Source organism: Mastomys coucha, unplaced genomic scaffold, assembly GCF_008632895.1.
Source record: "Mastomys coucha isolate ucsf_1 unplaced genomic scaffold, UCSF_Mcou_1 pScaffold21, whole genome shotgun sequence".
Classification (NCBI taxonomy): Eukaryota; Metazoa; Chordata; class Mammalia; order Rodentia; family Muridae; genus Mastomys; species Mastomys coucha.
In genome coordinates, this window is record NW_022196904.1 from 101139969 (window position 1) to 101161067 (window position 21099).

The window sequence follows — 21099 nt, forward strand, 5'->3', positions numbered from 1 at the left end:
TTGAACTGAGTACAGGGTCCCCAATGAAGGAGTTAGAGAAAGGACCAAAGGAGCTGAAGGGTTTTCAGTCCCTTAGGATGAACTAACTAGTACCTAGTACCCTCAGAGCTCCCAAGGACTCAACCACCAACCAAAGAGTATACATGGTGGGACTGATTATTCTGGCAGCATGTATATAGTAGAGGATTGCAAAGTCAAGCATCAATGGGAGGAGAGGCCCTTGGCCCTGTGAAGGTTCTGTACCCAGTGTAGGGGAATGCCAGGGTCAATAAATAGGAGAGGATGGGGTGGCAAGCAGGGGGAGGGGGGAGGCAACAGGGGTTTGTTCTTGTTGGTTTTGGGGGGGGGGTTGGTCTGTTTGTTTGTTTTGAGAGGAAACTGAGAAAGGAGAAATCATATGACATGTAAATAAAGAAAATATCTAATAAAAAAAGAACATGGGAGAAGAAAAATATACAAAAAAAGTATACATTATCATGCCTAGCTGATGAGACTTTTTAATGGCAAATTTTCTTGCAACTCAATTATGCATTTCCTGAGTGTGACATTTGCAAATGGCAGCAGAGTGTCATAATCACACAAAATAAATGTGCATGTTCTCACAACCTACAAGCCATGTGTTGGACACCTCTGAATTTAATGTGTGGTGTAAGACAATTTACACCATCCAGTATGGTTCAGAGAAGCCAAAAATCTGATACCCTTGATTTCAACCATCTTGCATCTCTATGGGAGATAGAATGTCCTTACTTAATATATTCATATTTATAGATACAAGCCAAGGACTATAGAGGCCAGATGACTGGCCCAAGGTCACACATTACTGAGTTATACTTTATTGCTTTGTCCCCTGCACTCTGCTTGTTCATTAAGAAGGCTTTTGTTGTATATCTGGTGATGGAACATGCTGAAGTGATGTTAGTTGGGAGACAATGAGAAGCTAGGTCCCATACAAGATGCTAAGAGCCATGCAAGCATCCTTATCTATCTGTGGTGGCTCCACCTCTGTTAGGCCACACAGATATTGGTAAAATCAGACATGTGCCATGCCAGCATGGGAGCTTGTGGAATCAGGGAATACAAATTTAGGTTAGCCCACACCATTCTAGCCCATAGCCCATCTGCCCCACAATGCCTGCAACCTTGATGAGGTCATCTGTATTCAGCACTCCTCACTGTCTCTCCCTGATGTCTCCCCAGCTTCCAGAGAAATGTCCTAGCATGTCCATCTGCCCAGTCCTTCCACAGTGTTCCATCTTACTCCCCAGAGGCTTCACTGTGCCCTGCTGAGCCAGTCTTAACCATCTCTCTCCCTCCAGGTTTCACTTTTAGGATTCAATTCTTCTTTTTCTCTCCTCTTATCTTACTGGCAACATGCAAATCTCAGCAAGACATACCAGCTTCAAACAAACTAGAAGGCATTTTCTCCATTAGGGACCATGCTTGCTAGGAGGAAGAGTACTTCAATCAGGGTTGCTAAACAATGAAGACTGGGTGGTCTGTGCCTGGAAAAAGAAGACCAAGGATGGTGTTTTCCTTTTTAGAAGTCTTTGGTACACTTCTACAGTCTGCCTGTGATTCTGGTCAGCATCTAAACACTTCTTAGTACAGGATGAAAGTTCTTGGGAGTTCCTAAGCTTTTGTTAGCATGCAAATAGGTGGCATCTGAACCCACATTTTCAGCCTCTTGCCTTTCCTGTACTCACACAGATCTGCACATAATCCTGCACATCTGGGCTCCTTTGGATTCTCCTAGGCCTACTACTTCTGGATGATGCCTGTTATTATGGCAAGTCATTGTCCTTGTTAAATTGTTTGCACATGAAGATACCTGTTGTTTCTCTCATCTTGAACTCATTTCTTGTGAGACCAATAAAATCATCACATGCCCATTCCGAAGGCAAGCTAGCTAGCCCAGAGATTCTCCATGTTCTGATAGGTCCTGCTCTGCCAGCACTTGTCCCTGGCAGAAGTGAAGTTCATATAGCATGACTCTTTTGTGTGTGGTCAGAATGATCTGGATGCTGCTTTAAAGCCTTGATCTTTCTGCCCAGATACTGTTTCAGAGGGCCAAGGGAGTTTTAAAAGGTGCTTCTTCCATCTAAAGAATTGTTCAACATCCTTAGTCATCAAGGAGATGCAAATCAAAACAACCCTGAGATTCCACCTCACACCAGTCAGATTGGCTAGGATAAAAAACTCAGGTGACAGCAGATGCTGGAGAGGTTGTGGAGAAAGAACACTCCTTCATTGCTGGTGGGATTGCAATCTGGTACAACCACTCTGGAAATCAGTTTGGCGGTTCCTCTGGAAATTGGACATAGTTCTACCGGAGGACCCAGCTATACCACTCCTGAGCATATACCCAAAAGATGCTCCAACATGTAATAAGGACACATGCTCTACCATGTTCATAGCAGCCTTATTTATAATAGCCAGAAACTGGAAACAACCCAGATGTCCCTCAACAGAGGAATGGATACAGAAATTGTGGTATATCTACACAATGGAGTACTACTCAGCTATTAAAAACAATAAATTTATGAAATTCTTAGGGAAATGGATGGATCTGGAGAATATCATCCTGAGTAAGGTAGCCCAATCACAAAAGAACACACATGGTATACACTCTCTGATAAGTGTTCATTAGCCCAGAAGTTCGGAATACATGAAGAACAACCCACAAACCACAAGAAACTCAAGAAGAAGGAAGGCCAAAATGTGGACATTTCCTTCCTTCTAAAAGGGGGAACAAAATACCCACGGAAGGAGTTGCAGAGACTAACTATGGAGCAGAGACTGAAGGGAGGACAATCCAGTCTGATCTAGCTATCTCTTGAGAGGCTCTGATAGTACCTGACTAATACAGATGTAGAGGCTCACAGCCATCCATTGAACTGAGTACAGGGTCCCCAATGAAGGAGTTAGAGGAAGGACCAAAGGAGCTGAAGGGTTTTCAGTCTCTCAGGATGAACAACAATATGAACTATTACCCTCAGAGCTCCCAGGGACTCAACCACCAACCAAGGAGTACACATGATGGGACTGATTGCCCTGGCAGCATGTGTATAGTAGAGGATTGCAAAGTCGGTCTTCAATGGGAGGAGAGGCCCTTGACCCTGTGAAGGTTTTGTGCCCCGGTGTAGGAGAATACCAGGGCCAATAAGTGGGAGAGGGTAGAGTGACAAGCAGGGGGAGGAGGCAACAGGGGTTTTTTGTTCTTGTTTTTTGATTTTGTTTTTTTTTTGGGGGGGGGGGGACTGGGAAAGGAGAAATCATATGACATGTAAATAAAGAAAATATCTAATAAAAAAAGGTGCTTCTTCTATCCATCTAGTATGCTCACTACCCATCCATCTACTTACTCATCTGTCCATCAGTCCATTTACCCATTCACTTATCCATCTACCCATCCATCAACCCACCCGTCTACCTACTCATCCAGGCACCCATGTATGCATGCATCCATACATCTATCTACCTACCCATCTATTCATCAGTCCATTCACCCACCCACTCAGCCATGTATCCATTCATCTATGCACCCACAAACCTATCCTTTTATCCACCCACAATGCACCCACCCATGCACTCACCAATTCACCCACCCCACCCATCCATACATTTTTTTTGGAGGAAGATTGGGAACATGGTGTCCTTGTAATATAATGGGTACAGAAACTTGGATTTGGAGATATTAAATTTTAGTAAGTTATGTAAGTACTATCGAAGCAAGAACTAGAAGTCAGATATTTAAAACTTTGTTGTTAATAGTGCTAACACTTGTGCAGCAAATTTCTACTTTAAGAAGCATTTTACATCCCGTGATTTCACCAGCCTTCACAACAACTTACGAGTAGACAGTGTAAGACTCTTTCTTATAGGTGAGGAAACTGAAGTCAACATAGGTAGATAATTTTCTGATGGCCTCTGGACACAGAGCAGCACCAGAACCCATGATTCTTTGAAGAATGAGCTTTCTTGCTAGTATCACCAGCCCTCGTTTTAAAGATCAAAGCTGACATACAGCTTAACCAGGCCATTACCTACAATCACCAGTCCTCCTTCCTATGAGCGAGAATTAAATTCCTCCAGGGTTAGGCTAGACCAGCTAACTAAATATAGAGGTTGTTTGAGTTAAACCAAACAACTCAGGATGTGTGGGGACATGGCTGTCCTTTGCTAGTCACATTAATAGCCAGACTAGCAGATATGTGCTGCTGGCTATATTTTTAAAGAGGGAAGCCATTTTGTTTAATAAATGGCTTTTGGCACATCATTTTTTCAAACCCTTGAAAAATCATGATAAGAATGGGTTCCTAAGGTGAACGAGCTAGAAAATTAATAGGAAGAGAAAGTAAGTCATTTGTTTATTTTCATGTTCTCTCTGCCTGGCCATGAGAAATATTTGCTTTTTCCTTAAGCTTCTGGTTCTTTGTCAAGTATAATGAAGTCCACAGTGATTAGAGGCTTTTGGTAAAAGGTACTTTTATTTATTCTTTGGTAATTTCATAAATGTATGTAATGTATTTTTATCATATCCTTCCCCTGACACCCCCATTCCTACAGAAGCCCCTCTTCTTCCCAACCAGTCCCCTCTGAGTTTCCTGTGTACATCTGTGTTCTGTATTCATGGTCATGTCCCACTGAGTTTAATTAGGCACACTTGCAGGAGCATAGGTGGGGGTTATTTTGTGGAGCATGGCAACATACTACTTGCTATACCATTGAAAAAAATGGCTCTGGCTTCGAGGTCTTGAATCAATCTTTGCCTTCTGGTGAGAAAAATAAATAAATGTCTACATTTTAATCTTCTTCGGCTTTTGTTTCTACCTACATCTCAATAGCATTTTTCCAATGGGGAAAGTAAGCATTGTTTAGATGCACGCACTGCTAACCTTCCCATGTAGACAGCATTTTATTTCCCAGGGTCCTGGTGGAGGCATCTAAGAAGCAGAGGTTGCCCCCTATACTTCATTTACTCTCTCAGAAGATTTGGGATACTTTTAGGAGCTGCTAACTGGGCCACCACCATGGAGTGCATTTTGTGGGCCCATAGGTCACATGTCTGGATGGGGTCTAGCCAGACTCCCGTTGTTTGAATAGTCCCACCCTAGGCTGACAAGTATAAAAGAGAGAGTCGCATGTATTGCTCTTTGTGGGAAAAGCCAAGTCCTCATTGAAAATGGAAACAAAAATACAAAGAGAACTCTAAGATTATGCGCAGAGCATTCTTGTTGATGGGACATTCTGTACTTTCACAGCTCCGGTCTCTGGGCCTAAGTGGCATTCACAGTTGGTGGAGCTGGGAGCCTAAACAGCCTGGGTCTCTAAAACCCAACATTGTTGAAAATAAGGTCATCTGTTTCTCTTGGTGTTTGCCCAAGCATTTAGACTGGGATTATTTCCATTCACAAAATAGTGATTTATGAGAAGCTGAAGGAAATGTTGAAGGGAGGCAGGGCCCTCTGATCCGTTGTTTTATGGCGCCTTGGTCAAATTTTTGAACAAATTTCCATGACTAAACTATGTTGTTTTTTTTTTTTTTATGGAGTTGGTGAACATGGCAGTTGTGTGCATGCACATGCATGTGCATGTCGTGTGTGTGTCTGTCTGTCTGTCTGTCTGTCTCTCTGTGTGTATGTATGTATATATGTATGTGTGTGTGTATATCTGTGTCTGTGTATGTGGTGAGTGTGTCTGTGTCTGTGTCTGTGTCTGTGTGTGTGGGTATTTACTACACTTGAGTGATGTATAGTAGACTCTATGCTTAGACTTCTATTTCAGAATAGCCAGGCCTGAAATGACCCTTCTGGAGCCAGGCCATGCTAAGGCCTGGATGGGTGTTATGCCTGGGTTTACAGCGAACCTATAGCACCTCTTCCCACACTTATGGTGTTTGAAAGGTTGGGATGTGGCCATGCCATGGAGGAAGTCAGAGTGTAGGAGAGTCCATGCAGATCTGATACACACTCTGTGGGACCTGACTCCAGACTCCCCCAGGAGATAGCCACTGGGAGGAGGTCCAAGCCACTAGAAGCTGGCAGTTAAGATATTTATCCTTAGGAAGTAGACCTAATCTGGGATCAAAGATACATGTGAAGAAGCTACTGTGTGCAGCCTCCACCTCTCCCCAAGGCCACGGTGATGGCTCAGTCCTCACAGTTCTCCTTGTCTGTCTAAGCCAGTTTCCTAGGCCTTGGGTAGATTGTTCAGATTCTGGGAGCAGGGAGTGAACTATGAGGTGTTATCAGACTAGCTGGGTAATATCTAGGGAAGGGAATGTATCTGTGAATAGTTACAGTGAATGGAGATGTCAGTAAAGCTGAATTGGCCTTGGCAAGCTGGACATTTGATCTCTAGACCTCCGGTTGGATCTAAAGTTTATTTGAAATGAATTAAATCTTATGATGGTACCTGGGTTGCAGGTTTAATTTGATACCAAAGCCCTGGACAACTCACTCCTAAGAATGCTCCTTGCAGGTGAACCTTGTGCTACCTCTTCATGGGAGGCCCAGGGAGCAGAGAAAGTCCAGTAGTCTCCACAAGGCAGTTCACACAAAAGCTATCTCCAGGCCAGGCCTGGCTCTGCCCTTAGGCACCTGATGAAACTCCCTCTGAGCCCAAAGCCACTGGAATAGAGATGATGCCAACCTTGCCTGTGTCACAGGGATTCTGAGATAGAATAGAACACTCTCTCTCCACTGTGCCTCTCCATAACTCCATGCCAGCACTTGCTGTGTGTGGGACTCTCTTTGCCCATGTCTACCATTAGGCTGGCAGCTGTTTGCAGACGAGTATGCATCCTCTGTGCTTCTAGTTCAAACACTGTCCATGGCTCTGAGCTCACTACATTTTCTTGGCCACTGCAGGTGGACACCCAGACTGAAGAGAATGACATGAACAAGAGGAGGCGGCAAGGCTTCAACAACTTGGAAGAGGTCTGTGCGGATGGGCTCAGCTGATACAAAGGACCATGTCCTAAGGACCAGTGGCTTGTGTGTGCTTGGCTATATCACTGGCCCTCAGCCCATTTGGGTTTTTGTTTTTTCTTCTTTCATGAGCCTCTGGAATCCAGGCTCAGTTTGACAGAAAAACAGTCAGTGTTCTGATCCCCACTTAGCTTCTTCCTAGCTGTGTAACCTTGTAGGATGAAACCTCCCTGGGACGAGGGGTATGTCTGTCAAATGTGCTGATACATCCAGGCTGCTTGAAACTTTGCAGGGCTTGTAGATTTATAAGTTGACCTATATAAGATAGCTAATTAATATTGAATTTTTAATTACACTAAGTAGGAAAGAGACACCAGCAGGCCCTCTGCATTTTTTACTGCCTTTTGGACTTGGAGTTTTAAGACAAATGTTGGATGCTCTCAAGCGGCACCATCTGGTGAAAGGAGAAAATTGTAGGAGACTGTGTGTCAAAGTCTAGAACTTGCCTCTGAAAATGTTAGCATAAAGTGGGCGTGAATTCTACTCTAAAGAAATAATTTAAAGAGACAGAAAATGTACACTTCACTTATTTGTGCCTTTGTGTGTACATTTTGGAGGCTAATCATGTGCCTTGTGTGCATGTGAAGGCAGAGATTGATCCCAAGTGTCTTTCCTGTTTGTTTTCCACCTTATTTCTCAGAGACAGGGTCTTACAACGAAGTGATGCCTTCTCCATTAGGCTTAACTGGCCAGCCCATGAGCCCCATGGGTCAGCCTGCCTCCTCTTCCCAGTGCCATGGCTATGGACATGGACCACTGCACCCAGCTTTCTATGTGGGTGTTGGGGAGACCTGAGTCTTCACTTTACTAACGAAGCCATCTCCCCAGCCCTGTGCTACATTCAAAAGCTATCCTAATTCTGCAATAGGAAAAATGCATATGTCAAGGAGGCGTGGGTGCCAGCTTTAGCTAGCCTGCTGGCAAATGTCAGAGCTGACTCAGAGGCACATGGGATAATTTGTAAGCCACACTGATACTTGATTCGCAGGACTCATAAGAGACATGCCCCTTCTATGTGCTTGAAGAGGCTTTATTGTTATATTTTGTAAAACATGGCTCGGACTTGTTCCACCTCCCAGCAAGTAAGCTGTCAGTCAAGCCAGGAGCCCACCTTGATGGAGCGCAGCTGCCCACTTTTTACCTCATTTTCTGATAAAAAGAAATCCAGAGTTCTCATCACATCTTACAACATGACCATGTTCACTATCCCCATCTGAAGCATTCTCGGAGCTTTTAGGGATGATTCCCAACAAGAACTGTGGCTTCAGGGAGTAGAAGAATGGCTGAGAAGTTGAGAGCTCACTGTTCATCCAGAGATGCAAGTATAGTTCCAAGTACCTACAAAAGATAGCTCTCAACTGCCTAAAACTGCAGCTCCAGGGTATCCAGTGTCATCTCCAGGCCTCCACAGCCACCCATGTGCATGTCATACACGCACACACACATGCACACACACACACATGCCTCCCACACACACACAAATGATTACACATATGCATGTGCACACACAAGTGATTTTTTTTTTAAATAAAAATGAAAGAGAAATACAGACCCTCGACCCAATGGATCAAATCTGTTTCTGAGAAAGATTATTGGTACATCAGTGAGTGAAGGGCCCACTGTGCTGGCTAACTTTGATTTTGTGCAAACAGAGTTCATTCAGTAAAAACTCTCTCCTCACCCTTGAGCCTACATTCATGTGCGAGCCACACTTCATACACTGAGGAGTGAGTCTCCATTCTGTCTCTGTCCAATACTTAACTGTGCTGTGCATACACAGCTCCCTGCCCCCAGGCTGTTTCTCTTTGGGACCTTATTTAGTTTACGTCTTCCCATGGGTCTCCTCTGAATGAGTGCATCTTTACCACCTCAAGGATGCTGCTCCTGTGAGGAAGGCTCATTGTCTCCTTGAGATGTCCGACCACCCTCACTTGGCACAGTACACCCCTCTCTGTGTTCTTTTCTGGGAAAAGATTCCCACAGACCAGGAAAAAACACTAGGGAATACTAGAAAATTTCAAATGTTATTTATTAATTAGCAGATGAGTGAGAAGGAACTTGGTTTTATAAACCATCGTAACAAGGTCCCCATCGCCCCTCACAGTCTTGTTACCATCATGAGTTCTCATAGGATGGGTGCTAAGCACCCTTCACCCCCTGTGCCATGAATCTGCAGAACCTCAGTGCAGGCTGGAGAACACATCAGACCAACACAGGCTGAGTATCTTTTTATAAAATAGCTACCAAGTGCCCCTCAGAAGTGTAAGCTCCAAGGAAGATAGAGCCATGCCAGAGATTGGAGGAGACTAAGGAGACAGGATGACTCAATGCGTGGGATCCTGGATAGGAGCCTGGAACCAAAAATGGGTGGGAACGGGAAAGCTGATGCAATCCAAACAGGACCCCCCCCCCCCCCCCCCCCGTCCAGAGCCCAGCGTTAGTTAAGCTGTGTCCACTCCCCAGCTCCGATAACATTATTCCTGAAGCTACATCAAAGCAGCTGGAGGAAGGGAGTTCAAGAGCAAGCCGCACTTCTTTGTGCCTTCTGTGTAAATCTGAAGTTAGTTCTGAATTGTTTTCTTATTTAAAGGTTGGAGTTGTGAGTGAACTTGGCAACAGGAGTACAGAGCAGCAGAGAAAAATTGCCTTAAGTTTGTGCTTATGATAGCTTAGCTAACTTCGCACACATACACACACACACACACACACACACACACACACACACACACTCCACTTCTCAGCCAAATTATTTTATGTAACACTTCTCTATAAGAACTGATTTTTTTTTTTTTGCAATAACCTCTGGAAGTAGGACATTCCCCCCACTTTGTAGATGGGGCAAATCCAGAGACCTAAAGCACCAAGGGGTCCCAGGGCTGGGAGGAAAGAGTCAGAACTCAAGCTTTTAACTGCTGGGTTCCGAAGCTGGCCATGCCCACTCTTTAGACACACACATTGTGCTGTGAGCATGAGCTCTAGGGCTCATCCCTGGCACCTGGACTCATAGAGGGCCTGTGGTCTGATGATACCTGGATTCCAATGTGCTGCTTTGACCTTTGCAGCTGCCAGCCTTCTCCAGCCGTAGCTTGGGCTCCAATCAAGAGTATGCTAAAGAAAGTAGCAGTCAGAACAAAGTCAAGTCCATGGCCAATCAACTGCTAGCCAAGTTCGAGGAGAACACTCGGAACCCTCCAGCCATGAAGCAGGTAAGGCTATCACATGGTCGCTGGACCTACCCTCTGCTGGCAGAACCTTTCTGGTTAGAGATTGGCTGAGGTTCACCATCTGGGTCTGACCAAAAAAACAACAACAACAAAATAAAAATTAAATAACAACAACAACAAAAAAACAACAACAAAAACAAACCCTTCAGGCTCCTGGTACAAAGTAACAGACTTTTCCATGGGGGCAGGTAGCAGCTCTTTTCTACTTTGGAGTCACACTGTCCTGTTAAAACATTTAGTCCTCCTTAGTGGATACCTCCACAAGTAAGTGTGGTGGCATTCCAGTAAAACCAATTTACACAAACAGGCCCCTGGATTAGACCCATGAGCCACAGTTTGCCGGTGCTCATCTTGCAGTAATTAAATCCATTTTCTATTTTGGTTTTGCACTCAAACCATGATTTGTAGCCAATGGGACAACTCAAATTGAGAGACTGTGTGGGAGAGCACTGCCCCAGTCTATGGTGAAGTGATGCGTCCCAACCAGAGGCGCTGACTAAGATAACAACAAGGACTTGACCAACCTCCTCAGTGTTCCTTGGTGTCTCTCCCCTCTCCGTGCTCCAGCAGGCCCTGACAGGATGCTGTGCCCAACCAGGGCAGGCTGTTGCTGTGCCTCAGACTGTAAGAGTCCTCTCTGACTCACTCACTTGAGGTCTGTGCTCATAGCTTGGTAGCTCTCTTCACTTGCCTTGGATACACGTTGCCACATTATGATATATTGTCATTATTACAAAACTCTGGGGTCAGATTCCCTTTGTATATGGAAGACACCAATCCCATGACAGAAATTGGCTTATTTTGTGGGGGACAGTCTCTTCACTGGTTAACTTTAGAGGCAAACATGAATGGCTCCTTGGTCTTGGGGTAAGCCACACCTTTCCTGAATAACTAACCTCCTCCTGTGAAGTGGCTTTGTTATAAAAGGGCAATTTTCTTGAGTCCTGCTCTTTGTCTGAATGTAGTTTCAAGGTCCCTTCTGGAGGCCTGACTTCTTATAAGCCCCAGTGTTAGGGAGAGGTCTGTCCATTTGGCCTGGACATTGCTGTCCTGGAGTGGACAAGAAGCTCGCTGCTTCTGGGAGGAATGTCCTGGACACCCTAGCTCGGTGTAGGCTGGCAATGATGGCCCAGAGCCCTGTGTTTTAGCCAAAAGCAAGGCCTGTGGGATTCACACGTCGTCCCAGAGCAGGGGACTACAGAACTTGTCCATCCACATGCTTGCAGAGCCAGGGATCCAGTTTCCCAGCTGGGCCAAGCTTGCAGGAACCTAGCCAGCCCCATCTCTGCTCCTCCACACTGCACCACCTCCTCCTCCGTTTCTCCTGTGCTTTCTCCGCATGCCTGGGTCTCACTTGCCTTTTCTTTCCTGTCTCCTGGGACTGCCTCGGTGGACCTGCCTTTCTACTTTCAGGACTGCCGCCGGGTCTCAGGCATAGGTAAGCCTGTCCTGTGCTCTGCCTCTCACCCTCCTGGTACCTCTCGTTGCCCCAAGCTGGAAGAGTCCACTCCCAGGCTTCCACCTCCTCTGAAAAGGCAGGTAGGGCTCTTTCCAGTGGATACTGTTTTGGTTAAACCAGAGGGAGGGGACTTTGAGCCAAGGGGTGGAATGCATGGCTCCCACTAGCCCCCAGATATGGCTGAATGTAAAATCCCTGTACTATCCTTATGGATAAGAACAACCACATAAGTCCACATATGCCACTGGTCCCTCATACCATCACAGGAGTTACCCAGCCATCTATACTCACTCTTCATGCTGTTGCTTTGGGGCGGAGGGGAAGGGGGTAAGCAACTCCATGTGGCACTCTGGAGAATTCTTCAGTACAGAGAGCTGGTGAATAAGCTGGTTTCTAAATTATTGAAAAAGTAATAGTAGAATGGAATCAGGGGGCTTCATGGCTACACCCACTGAAGAGCTGAGGCTGAGGCATTGTGAAAGCTTCTCTGGATGTCTGAGTAGCCAGAGCCTGTGTGGAGGGCTTATCTCATCCCTGGCTTTGGAATCTGGACAGAGTCAGGATGAATACCTACAAATCCCAGGGTCATCTGGTCAGCACTGGGTATTGTGTGTTGCTCTCATAGCAGAGGAGGAGAGCAGTCAGTGAGGTCTAATGCAGCAACTGTGTGTCTGTGTGCTTACCAGGAATGCTCGTGCATACATACTCAGATCAATCAGTCTCTAAAGGGGTGGGTCAGACCCTCCTTAAGGAATCCTAGGCAGTCTCAGAATATGGATACTCATGGGAACTGGGGTTAGAGAGGTTTGCTAGGGAGCTCTTAGGCCCAGGACTGAGTACTTCTGATTGGGTGCTGGGGATACCAATACAAGTGTAGAAGCTCCTCCTCCACCCAGGCGGCTATGTGACCTTTCTCAAGGTAGCACCTTCTGCTGTGCCCTCTGTCTCTGGTCCTCATGGTGGTTCCTCCTTGAGGTGGGGCCTCTCAAGGGAAGGAAGCTGACTCCCCCCCTTTCTCTCAGTTCTCCTCCACGGTGGCAACAGGACAGGTGCTCAGAGAACTCAATCAAGTACCGGCTAGTGGCGAGTGCCCCAGTAGACCCTGGCGAGCCAGGGCCAAGTCAGACCTGCAACTGGGTGGGGCTGAAAATCTTGCCACCCTGCCTCGAACCTGCCAAGGGGCACTGGCCCTGTCCGGGGTGCTACGGCGCCTACAGCAAGTAGAAGAGAAGGTTCTTCAGGTGATCATCCTTGCTGCCTGCCTGTGTCCATGTCCTAGCCCACCTGCTTCTCATCCGGGTCCCTTCTTCTCTGTGTGTGAAGAGACAAGCCTGCCTCACCCTTTCCCCTCTCCCTTGGTGGCAACCCTCATGGGCACTGTCTCTATCCTTCTCCTTTCTCACCTTGACTGCAGAAGAGGGCCCAGAACTTGGCTAACAGGGAATTCCACACAAAGAACATTAAAGAGAAGGCAGCTCACCTGGCCTCCATGTTTGGACACGGGGATTTACCACAGGTAAACCAGGGGCTTTTGGAATCTTCAGGAACCAGGGCTGGGTGTCTAGCCAGGTAGCCATGGACCAGCCCCAGGAGTTTTCTATAGTACAAGAATAAATTCACTTTTTAAGCCATTGGTAAATTTGAGCTTGTATTTAAGAGACCCAAATGCATAGGTTTTAGATAGTAGACATATTACAAAAAAGGAAAATGGAGACAGGAAAATATGCTCAAGTCAAAAGCATGCCCCATTAAAATCCTAGTAAATCTGAGTGTGGTGACACATGCCTTTAATCCCAGCACTCAGAAGGCAGAGGCAAGCGGATCCCTGTAAGCTTGAGGCCAGCCTGGTCTTTACAGTGAGGTCCAGGTCAGCCAGAGCTACACAGTGAAACCTTGAGTCAAAACAAAGTAACATTAAATCAAAGAGAACAACCCTAGTCAAGGGTATCCAGACTTTTGACTTTGGGATATGATGCTGTCATGCAGAGATGTGCCTGGTCACATTTGTAGTTATCCTGGGATGCATGTGGCATATAGCATATGGATACATGTGTGCTTAGATAATTTCTAAGTAGACATTGAGCATCCTGAGAGTTGCTGCAAGGAGGGACTGCTGGGCTCTTGGTGCCTTAAAGGTGAAAGCGAACCAAATGCTTATGCCCTTACACTCCACCCCTCCCAATCAGGGAGACGCTGAATGATGGGCCAAAGCTATGCCTCAACTCAGCTCTCAAAGCAGCAATACTAAGCTAATGCAAGCAAGTTTGCCTTAGCCTGGGAAGCACAGCTTCCTCCAGACTGCCTACTTATTTAGAAACTGGTAGAAAAAGAAGGTATTTGCATAGCAGGAACTGAAAGAGTAATAGTGAAGTCCTGGAGATGGGAGTGGGAGTACGCTTGCGAAATCCTCCTTCTTCAGCAAGCTGTCTCTAAGACACATCTCTGCCAGCTTCACCCAGCCTCCTCTTGTGTCTCCAGCTGTCGCTGGAGTCACGCATAGAGGTATGCTCTTCACTGAGTTCATTGCCAGGGCTCTAGCAGCCTCCAGGAGGCCAGCAAGTGTGTGCCTACAGCAGAAGCCTCAGCTATGGCAGTCTGCCCCCGCTGGCTCAGGCTTCTCCCCTCCTAAGCCTGCAGCTGCTCCCTCATACCAAACTCTGTGAGGGCTTCTCATGAGCACTGCAGACTGGGGCAGCTCTAGGCAGGAGCAGAATGGGTCTCCTCAGGGGTTCTGCAGGGAGCTGGAACCAAAGCAGAATGCAGTCCAGCCAGGAGGCACATAATCCCACTTGGCTCCGGATGAAACACTTCTGTGTCATCCTGAGACACGGCCCTCAATGTCTGCTCCCCCATGGTTATATCAAAGGCTCGATGCTGCAGCTATAATCCTATCTTTATTCTGTCTCTGTTCCATTCAGGATAAACTCCTATCTAAACGCGTGCCTCACACTCATCCTCCATCTCCTCCCTCTTGCCTTCCGTCTCCTCATCCAGCTGCTGCTTCCTCTCCACCCGCTGCCGACTCTGTTTCTCCTGCCAGAAAGGTAGTCGCCCTGGATCATCGCCTCCCCAACCCCTGCATGTTCTGAGTTGTTTGGGCTCCATCTGGCCAGTACAGCCAAACATCTGGAGCTAGGCTTGGCTGGGGTCGAAGTTTGTTAGATATTGTACAAAAGCCATAGATCTGGGTTTTGTGTTTGTTAGTGCATACATGCAGCAGAACAGCTCCAGCCTGCACTGTGAGCGTCGCTCTCACACATAAAACATTCATCAGGGATCCAGATGCCTGGCCCTGCCCAGACACTGAGAAATTAAAGAGAAGCTTTGGACCCATTGCTAGCATCTGAACAGAGACACCACCCCATCATAAGAATAACCACACGTTTAATAAGTAGAATTACTGATATGTGGCATGCCTGACCTAAGCAAATGACAATTTGACACAGTAAGCTTAATACAGTAATTAATTCATGAACTGTGTAAGATATATATTGGGCAAGATTATAGGAACAGAAAGAAGCCTAGGGAGAGCTGAGGAGCAATGATAGATAGGAGACCTATGTGGAAGGTTCTGCAAAACAGGCATAGTTTTGTAGACAGAGGTGTGGGGCTAAGGTGTGTTAGGAAGTGGTCAGTGTGTATAAAGGTGAGCAGACATGGCTAACATGAAATGAGAAGGTAGAATGTCTGATGTCACCAGCTTTGGGTGACAGTGTGTGAGGATGCGCAGAGGGTCTCACACAGCACGGTCTGCATGTTATTGAGTTTCATCCTCTGACTAGGCTACAGTGAGCTCCTGAAAGATCCACCCTGTGTTCTCGAAGGATGATTTGGGTAGCAGTACAGAAGCCAGCTAGCTCAGAAGGGAGAGAGGTGGGGAGCTAGCTGTGGCTCAGTGGAGAGTGAACTGTTCTGTGAACAAGAGTTAGTTTGGATCTACGGCACATTTTTAACCTCTGGGATGAGCCAAACTGTTTTGCTGAACTCACAGTCTGCTGTTGGCCTGTCTCCTGCAGAGGTCAGCATGCAGGACTGAATGCTCCCTGTCTGAAGGTCCCTGACTCCTGGTTGGCATTTGTGTTGTTGAGCTGGGGAACTTCCAGCTTTATGCTGTTCTCTTAGCAAAAAACTCCCAAGTTGTCCCTCGTTTTGTAACTGGGAGTTCTGTTCCCATTGACACCCTGAATATCTATAGGGAGATATACAGAGAAAGAATCTACAAAGAAAGATGAAATCTTATTACCTGGCCCCCCCATGGGCATAAAATTCTCCCTAAAACCAGGAGGAGGTAACTCAGACACTCCTGATTCTCAGTGTCACTGAAGAAACAATCATGGTCACGATATAAACACAGCTGCATCCTGGCCATCATCAGTGTCAGCGTCAGCATCATCGGTTTGCCTTTAAGCCCCCTGGCTATCAGGGCCTCTGCTCTCCTCACTCCCAGTGTAAATCCTGGCTCACACGGGCGTTTTTGCTAGCACCATCAGCAAGGTTTCAGGATAGACTTTCTGTCAAAGGAGCTACTTCCTGCCATGGGAAACATCACCTCCACTGTTGATCTTGATGGAATGATGGGGGTGAGGAGTGAAGGCATTGGCCACGGGCCAAGTGATGGCTCTGGTTAGCCAGAGCCACCTTGAGTCTCACTGCCTAGCCTCTCTTCTGTTTCCTGGGCCCTCCAAAGCTGATCTTGACAAAGCCCTCCCTCTCTTGTGTCCCTGATCTTCTTCTACCTTCAAGAGATTCTCTCTACCCCCTAAGTGATAGCAGGAGATAGAACCTGGGTCTAACAGACTCTTGTCAATAGTCGGCTTATCCCTGTCAACCATCATAGAACCCCTTCCAAGGCCTTTCTCACCAGGCTCTTGGACAGCTTTTAACCAATATCTCTCACTAAGCTACTGAGTGAACCTTCATTCACTCAACAAGTATTTATTAAACTCTGGTTGGATACTTCAGACTCTTGGCATATGTATCAATGAATCAGAGTTAAGTCCCTATACTAAGGAGACTGTCCTTCAGTAGGAGGAAAAACCAATACTAATGTGGTGTACAATAAGTCATATATGTCGCAAGGTAAGATGATAATTGCTGTGGAAGATTTATAGCACCAACAGGAGCCTAGGGTGCTGGAGACAAGGAGCAATATAAAGTAGAATGAGCCAGAAGGGCTGTCCTACATCTGTGAGAACTGAGCAGAGGCAGAAGCAGATAAGAAGAGAAAGGTTGAAGGAGAATCCTGGGGTCAATGGTTCTCAGTCAGTCCGATGATCTCTCTGAACCAGATGGATAGAGCCCTGTCAGAGATGCCAGCCCACAAACTGTGTCTATGGCAAGCTGCATACCTGGGGATGGAGAGACTAAATGAGATTGGCTTTGAGATGGCCCTGCCTCTGGAGCTTTGTCCCTTGTTTCTGTGGGCTTGATCCTCTGCCTTTCCATCTCACATGCCAACCCCGGCCATCCATCCAGAGATGGAGTGGAATTGGGATATGTTTGTTGGTTGGTTGGTTGGTTGGTTGGTTGATTGGTTGGCTTTTTGTTTGTTGGGGTTTCTTTAGTTTTCTGTTTGTTTGTTTGGTTGGTTATTGTTTTGTTTTCTTTGAGGCAGGGTTTCTCTATGTAGCTTTGGTTCTTCTGGAACTCACTTTGTAGACCACGCTGGTCTCAGAGATCTGCCTGCCTCTGCCTCCTAAGTGCTGGGATGAAGGTGTGCACCACCACTGCCCATAACTGGGACATTGTATCAGCTTCCAGCTTGTAAATCACATGCAATGTACATTTCAAATGTGGCTAGGGATAATTGTGGGATCTCTTCCCAGGAACCACCCTGGCATGGTGGGCAAGTGACTGAATCTCTCTGTGTTTCAGTTTCCCTCCACACCCACACTCAAAGACTCCTGGGGTTCTTCTCACTATGAGTCCATGGTAGGCAGCTATGGATGGAGTTGTGAGTCCAGTGGCAAGCCTCTTGGATAGGATCTTGCTGCCTCTCCCCTCACCCAACCTTCCCCCCCCCCTCCAAGCTCCACACCCTAAGTTCAAAACCAGGCTTTGCATATGCAATGTCTCCATCATTCTAGCCTCCTCTTAGGACAGGCATGGCTGCCCTTTCCATCAGATGCTGACTTGTTGAGAGATAGTCTCATTCCATCCTGATGGCATCTCTCCCAAGAAGAAAACCTCGAGCCGGATGCTTCTTTCCATCAGATGAGGAAGTGCTCCGACTACCCAAGTGTGAGGCTGCTGCAATTCACAGAAGGTGGAGGAAGAAAAATACCTGGAAATTATACTTAGCTTCCTGTCAGGTGGCGTGCTCTGATCCTGCTGTGGAGTTATACCCCAACCCTGAGAGTCCAGGATGGGTCACTTTGTCAGGTTTGGTCAAACTTACCCTGAGGATCACACATTACCCACAGAGATGTAAACATGAGTCACCATCTCCAAGAGATGTGGCAAGGGCTCTGTCTTCAGTCTGTGCTTGGCACCTTCTCAAATAATGCTGTTTTGAAGTTCGGATAGGTCCTCTGGACTTTTATTTGAATACTCACAGAGTCTTGAGGCCGCCTTTTGTCCCACCCCATGTCAAAACCTTGGACTGTAGGTTCCATGCCTTGTCTTGTGATCAGTGTCATTTCTTCCTTTGTCTCATCAAATCCCTAGCACCAGTTCATCTTTTTTTCTTTGAAAGGGGGAAGCCAGTCAATTTGGTCCATGGTTTGGCTGCTGGCATTTGCCAGTGCTCTTACAAGAACATGATGGAGGGGAATGATTTGACAGTTGGGTCAAGGATTGCTCCACTATGGCTTAGCCAGCTGACAGGGCCAGAAGAGCAATGAGCCCTCAAAACAAGCTTTCTCCATCCCTCGGGGTATTTGTGTTAAGACCAGATTTGCAGAATTTACTTTTGGATTTTCATATTAAAAAGGGATGCCATCCATGGGCATGCTTTGGTTGGGCCATCTGTCTTGTGTTATCTGGTGCTAGGACACATCTCAAGGTCCCCTCCTCCATCCTTAGCATATCTTCTCTTTGTCCCAGGGATAGGGCTAGGCAGCACTGTGGGGGCTTCTGATATATACCAGCCTAAAGGAGGTGGCGTTAAATATTACTAATGCTGGTGTGTATGAGGAAAGTAAGATGTTATTAAGTAGGAGAATCTGAGCTTAGAATCAGATTTGACTTTAAAGGCTCACTGTGTAACCTTGGACAGGGTAACAGGCCTCTCTGAGCATTCATAGGCTAAGGCCTATGACCAAAATGCCTGAAGTAAATTGAATAAACGTTCCCTTTCCTCATAGGAGACACATCTAGAAGAATACACATTTAGAGATGTGTATCTCTAAAATAGCAATCATTTTAAGGGTTTCCATTTTCAACGCTAGCCACTTAAGAACAAATGCCATCCTGGGTAATTTAGAGTCCAAAAGGCTTCAAGAGTTGTAAGTGCTGTATACATAAGACCAACTTTGCATGCCTATCACCAGGGGTGAAGTTGGGCAGATGAAGACTTCCCCTGTGAGCTCACAGCCCTCAAGGCTTGTCTCAGCTTGGAGCATGCCATTTTCAATATCTTCAAAAAAGGCTGTGTTGGTAACTTGCCCTTGCCTTGGGCAGAAAGACAAGGAACCAAGCCCAATGGCTTGTTCTCTGTGGTTTTCTTATCTGGAGCTCCTCAGTAGGGGATTCCTTGGCCCCCAGTACCCAAGAGGCTATTCAGGTTCTGTTGATTGAACCTCCCCTTTCTCTCATGCCCTCAGTTCAAAACCCCCGGAACCTTGATTCTTGTTCCCCAGCTACCTTGTGTGGGCTCGCGTGGTGCTCAGAACATGCTAGCTGGCCATGATGGCTCATCTGCAGAGAAGCACAGCCTGGGAACCTGCTGTGTGAGCTGAATTCTGGGCCAAAGGTGGGGAAGTCCCACTGTTTTTGCCACAAAGGGTCCTGCATCCTCCTCTATTAGAGAGATGGCCAAGACAGGACAACTGACAACAGAAATACAGACTTGGGGAGCAGTTGGGCTAGCCGGGACCCGTGTGAGAAAGACTCTCACCTCTGGATAGAGATCTGAGCTGGAGGCAGGTCACAGAACTGTGTGAAGACTGTATCTTGATGGAAGGCCTGTCACCCCTACAGCCTCTAACATCGGTGCTTTTGACAATATCTGTGTCGCCATGTTTGAATCAAGGGTGTCTCGGGGAGGACAAAGCCACATCTTGTTTGTGCAGAGGAGAGAAGAGGGAAAGGGAGTGTCTAAAAGCTAGAACTCCAGACTACATGTGCTGCAGTCTCATTGACTATCTGCTGAGGACTTCTAGGTGCAGCACCAGTGAGGCTCCACTCAAAGTCATTAGTTTGTATTGTGTCCATGTCTCTGTGTGTCTACATGAATGTCTGCTTTATGTAGGTGCCTGTAGAAAAAAGCATTGGATTCCCTGAATCTGGAGATACAGGTGGTTGTGAGTCACCTGATGTGGGTACTGGGAACCAACCTCTGGTCCTCTTTTCAGAATAAGGCACTCGACCTCAGAGCCACCTTTCCACCCCTACCCAGGGTCTCGCAGGATGCTTCTACAATTCTGCAAACCTGGGAGTATCTCCCCATTTCACAGTTGGGGAAACTAAGGTTCACAGAAGAGAAATAATATATATGTGAGGTTAGTCAAAAGCCATATGAAATGATGCCCTGCCCCAAATAACCAACCTTCTTTAACTCATTCTAACAAATTCACTGAGAAATAGTTTGAATTCAAAAGGAACAGCAAATAGTGAAAAATATTCAAATTCTTGAAAATTATAAGACAATTGAAAATTATGTAAGCACTGTAAAAACTGTCCCAGGGTAGTCTGAAATTGCTAATTTTTAATTTTTTTTTTTTTTTTTTGGTTAAACCATCAGATTGTCCAGTTTCACATTTAAATAAATTCTTCCAGGATAGATCACCAGCGTTCCCCTCATCTAGCCCCCACCCCCACAAACACATGTGGCTTGCTATTTAGTGTATGTGAATCTTCTGCTAAGAATGTGTGGCTCAATGTGGTCACCTCAGGCAGCTGCTTTGCAGCTGTGCCTAATAAAGCAGTGCAGCCCAGAAAGTCCTCTACTAGTGTCTCGGGAAAGAACTCTGTAGAGACCTAGATGGAGATGTTAGTGCCTGCAATGTCTACAAGGTTCTTTCTCCTCCCCTCTCCCTGTTGTTTAATTGGAATGCACATATTAATGAACAGTTGATCAATACTGTATCTAGAGAAAACCATGTCTTAAGATGCCAGCTCTCACATGTATCTGTGAGCCATATGTGATCAGCTTTTGGGAGTCTCAGAATTCTGCTGCTGTACCTAGGGCAGTCTTTATACCCTTCACACCCTCTCTACTTTTGCCCTAAATGACAGAGACCACTCTAAATATTAAATTCAAATT

The 21099-nt window shown here is 46.3% G+C and overlaps 1 protein-coding gene across 9 annotated transcripts in view; it reads left to right on the forward strand.

Annotated features, from left to right (window-relative positions):
• Window positions 1–21099, forward strand: part of Mical2 (microtubule associated monooxygenase, calponin and LIM domain containing 2) — a 199742-nt gene that overhangs the window by 100234 nt on the left and 78409 nt on the right. For 6 of the 9 annotated variants that reach the window (XM_031387904.1, XM_031387896.1, XM_031387900.1 and 3 more), the window contains 6 exons: window positions 6873–6941; window positions 10055–10198; window positions 11630–11755; window positions 12698–12916; window positions 13090–13191; window positions 14594–14719. In XM_031387904.1, the coding sequence (XP_031243764.1) occupies window positions 6873–6941; window positions 10055–10198; window positions 11630–11755; window positions 12698–12916; window positions 13090–13191; window positions 14594–14719 (786 nt within the window). The remainder of the gene's footprint in view (window positions 1–6872; window positions 6942–10054; window positions 10199–11629; window positions 11756–12697; window positions 12917–13089; window positions 13192–14593; window positions 14720–21099) is intronic. The other 3 variants (XM_031387905.1, XM_031387902.1, XM_031387903.1) reach the window with 1 other exon arrangement.